The 3,537-nt window shown below is 41.7% G+C and overlaps 1 protein-coding gene across 2 annotated transcripts in view; it reads right to left on the reverse strand.

Annotated features, from left to right (window-relative positions):
- Positions 1 to 1,146: 1,146 nt before the first annotated feature.
- Positions 1,147 to 3,537, reverse strand: part of si:ch73-233f7.1 (uncharacterized protein LOC100537710 homolog) — a 9,346-nt gene continuing 6,955 nt past the window's right edge. For both annotated transcript variants that reach the window (XM_043258040.1, XM_043258039.1), the window contains one exon: positions 1,147 to 3,353. In XM_043258040.1, the coding sequence (XP_043113975.1) occupies positions 3,001 to 3,353 (353 nt within the window). In that variant the 3' untranslated portion in view covers positions 1,147 to 3,000. The remainder of the gene's footprint in view (positions 3,354 to 3,537) is intronic.

Genomic DNA, 3,537 nt, shown 5'->3' on the forward strand with positions numbered 1-3,537 from the left:
CGAAGTTTTGGAGCCGCTCCCACTTCTCGAAAGGGTGTCATTGTTTGAATGTGACTCCGTGAGGCAAAAGTGGAGCTCCTCTAATTCCTGATCTGTAGTCTAGAGAGGGACGAGCCTAAATTGCTCATCTCCTCACCTCCGGTTCACGGGCCCTCAGAGAGACGAACTTCGATTTAGAGAAGTGTGTTAGCGCCACGGAGACCGTTTCTTCATTAACGTCTGCAATCTGAAAGGACACACGGCAAACCTAATTACCCCTCTCAACTGGGCGATACTCATCTATTGACATTCTGAACTCATTTCCCCGGGAAATTAAAATGGAAAGGGCGCGGGAGAGATTGCGTCCAGGTGTGGCATTTTCAGGGGGAGCCCAATCCCCCCCCACGGGCCCGTCTGTTTCCTCGTCTTTTAATTAAAATGATATTTAGACGACGGAGTTTTGTGTTTGTTTAGTTAATGAAGCAAGTCTATTCTCCGCGGGAGGAAGAAGGGAATATAAGAAAGCTCATTAGCATATGTTAGCATTTGCAGTGTTTACTCGATGCGCGAGTGGTCCGGGTCATTTTATTTTCTTTGTGCTGAGAAATGTCTTTTTATGCGACTACGTTAAGATAAGAGCTGGTGAGAATTCATTAAGACAATAGCACCGTTCAGTTTCTAGTCTTTAAACCTGCAAGAGAATTTTTTTTATTTAGTGGTAAATATTACTTTCACGTTTTTGTTTTTTTTTCCTTCTTCACAAAATGAATTTTAAAGCACCTTAGTTTGATCAGAAAAAGATAAGTCGCTATAATGCAGCTATTTTAGCGCTTTTATTTTTTTTAGAGCGCACGGTGGTTTTAAAATTCACACCTGAGAATATGACTGTGCATAATTTATGCTGTATGCTTTAAAAAATAAAACATGAAAGACTCTTGGAGTGATGTTAACCGCAGACCTACTTTTGCCCACCACCCCAAAAAAAGAATAAAAGCAAAATGCAAAGGCAAAACAATACATTTCTGACATTAAAAAAATATAAATATAAAAAAAATCATACTTACCCATTGAAATGCTCATTGATGCGAGCTGCATACCTATGGTACAAAGCAGGTGTATATTGCACGGTATTCATAAGCAATTGACGTATTGATCACAACACTGCGGTTTTATTTCAGAAAAAAAATATTTAATTTTCATATTTGTATGTACATATTTGGAATGAATGGGCTTTCACATCCCGTTCTCTTGTATGAGGCAGCAAACGTGCCTCTAAGTGCGGATCCAGTCATTCCTACGTGAGTTATCGTATTGAATCGATCAGTTTCACCCGGTGAGCATCCACCTCCTCCCGGCGCATAATGCAGACTCATCATGACCACTGTATTGATTGATATGCTCACGCGGTGTGCAAAAGGCGGGTAATAATCACATTTTGGCTGAAATGATTGTCAAAGTAACAACAGTAGGAAAATAGAAAAATAACAATGATATTTAGTACCGTATTAAATCTCAGGCCTGGCCTCTCACTGGTCCTCTAGTGGCAATGACCTTTGACCTTTAGGCCCGGTGTGATCAAACTAACCAAGCAGATGTGATTACTAATTAATAATAATAATAATAATAATAATACAGATTAAGTTTTATCCGCTTCCTGATATAACGGTAAAAGCGATTTTCTGAGCTTCACTGGGATCGTAAGAACTCACCTCAACAAGTTGAGGAAAAGAAAAGACTATCCCATCCTAAAGAACAGAGCCCCTGTGGTTAGTTACGATAGGCCGAGCACACACACTATGGGAGTGAAAAGTGCACGTTTGAATGAGCGCGAGCACAGAGTGGTGACAGACAGAACCACGCTAGCGGCACTGTGACATCATAAAGGTCCGGTTCCCCGTCACGTGTCAAGTAGTCTCAGACTTAAAGTAGATCTGCTGCACATTCCCCCCCCGATTCAACAAAATACTTGCCATTCACCGGTGGTTTTACCAAAACAGAGTGCAACATTCGGTTCCGGGAAGAAAAGCTCCGTTCGTCATCTCCACAGTAACAATAGCTGACAAACCTTTAAAGACAGTAACAATGCGAATGACAAACGAGTTTATTTACGATATACGCTTTTGTTGAAGCTATCGGTTTTGCGCGCTTTTAACCCAAATTGAAAAAAGATGAAAATGTGACGTTTCATTAATATTTTTAGGATTCTCCGTCGTTTTTAATTTACGTCATTCCAAACACTTTAACGAATTTTTGTTCATATTCCCTTATTAAAGCTATTAAGTTCAGTCTAGAACATTTTTTTTCTTTAGATACTTTTTGGCTTCTAATCTAAATATGTAATGGGTAACACTTTTTTTTTTTTTTTTTGGTTAGTCCACTTTAGACATTCTACTAACATTAAGTAACTTTGCAACTACATGGTAAGCAGCATTAGTAGTCCGTGCGCTCAATATCTTCCGCAACATACTACACACTGACTATCAGAAGCTTCGCAACCCTAAACCTGTCCAAACAGTCTGCTCTGAGAGTTAGCGGACATGTAGAGGCAAATTAAAGAGAATCAGTTGACACGTGGTTACTGATAGTTAGCAGAACGTCTAAAGTGGACTATCCAAATAAAGTGTAACCAATGTCGTGATTAACGGTTTGATCTGGTTACGTTTCAAAACTTTTCAACGAAGACGCTTCTGGAACCAAGCGCACTGAGAAGTGGTCAAGCGCGGTTACGTTCAGAAATCAGAAAAAGGTGAGGTGCTTTTAGACTTTGTGATAAGAACTTCCTGCTAAACGAAATGCAGTTCTGCTCCCGAATAGCTTTCAACGATTTTGAAGCCCAAACCACGGCAAATCAAGTGATCGTAATATCAACCTGGTATTATTATAAAAAAAAAAGTTGCATTGCATGTGCGATATGCATCAGATGGTCAATGAATGGACTGTGCCCATAGTCCATCTTAGGCTGAGACTAAATAATGAGCGCTATGCTTTGGTAGTAAGTCACTCTTGCGCGTTCGGCTCATTTTATTCGTTGTACAAGTCGTTGTTGATGACCTCTGCGCCCGTGTCGTCGTGCGGGTCGTAGCTGCTGGGAGAGATGAACCTACGTTTCTTGCCGAAGGTGGAGAAGGAGTTGTGGACGTCGAGCTCGCTGCGGTAGCTGGGCCGCAGGGTGCAGAAGCCGGACGGTGTGCCGGGGATGTAGACGTTGTGCTGGTAGTCCGGCGGGGGGTGCGAGTGGACCTGTGCCGCGGGCTGCTGCTGCTGCTGCTGCTGCTGCTGGTGGTGCTGGTGGTGGGTGGGGTTGTGTTGGGGTGTGTAGTGAGGAGTCCAGGCCCTCTGAGAAACGCTGCCTGCTGGAGAATGCATCCGGTACTCTTGAAAGGGTTCAAAAGAGATTAATACTTAAACGATTTTTGAGTATATTATGGTCTACCAATCCAGATCGAGAACGGAGTTAAAAAGCCTATATTGCAAAATATTATTATAATTTCAAATAACTGTTGCAATATATTTCAAAACAGTATTTATTCCTGTGATGCAGAACTGCGTTTTCAGCAT

This window comes from Puntigrus tetrazona, chromosome 14 (genome assembly GCF_018831695.1).
Source record: "Puntigrus tetrazona isolate hp1 chromosome 14, ASM1883169v1, whole genome shotgun sequence".
In the NCBI taxonomy this organism is placed as follows: domain Eukaryota; kingdom Metazoa; phylum Chordata; class Actinopteri; order Cypriniformes; family Cyprinidae; genus Puntigrus; species Puntigrus tetrazona.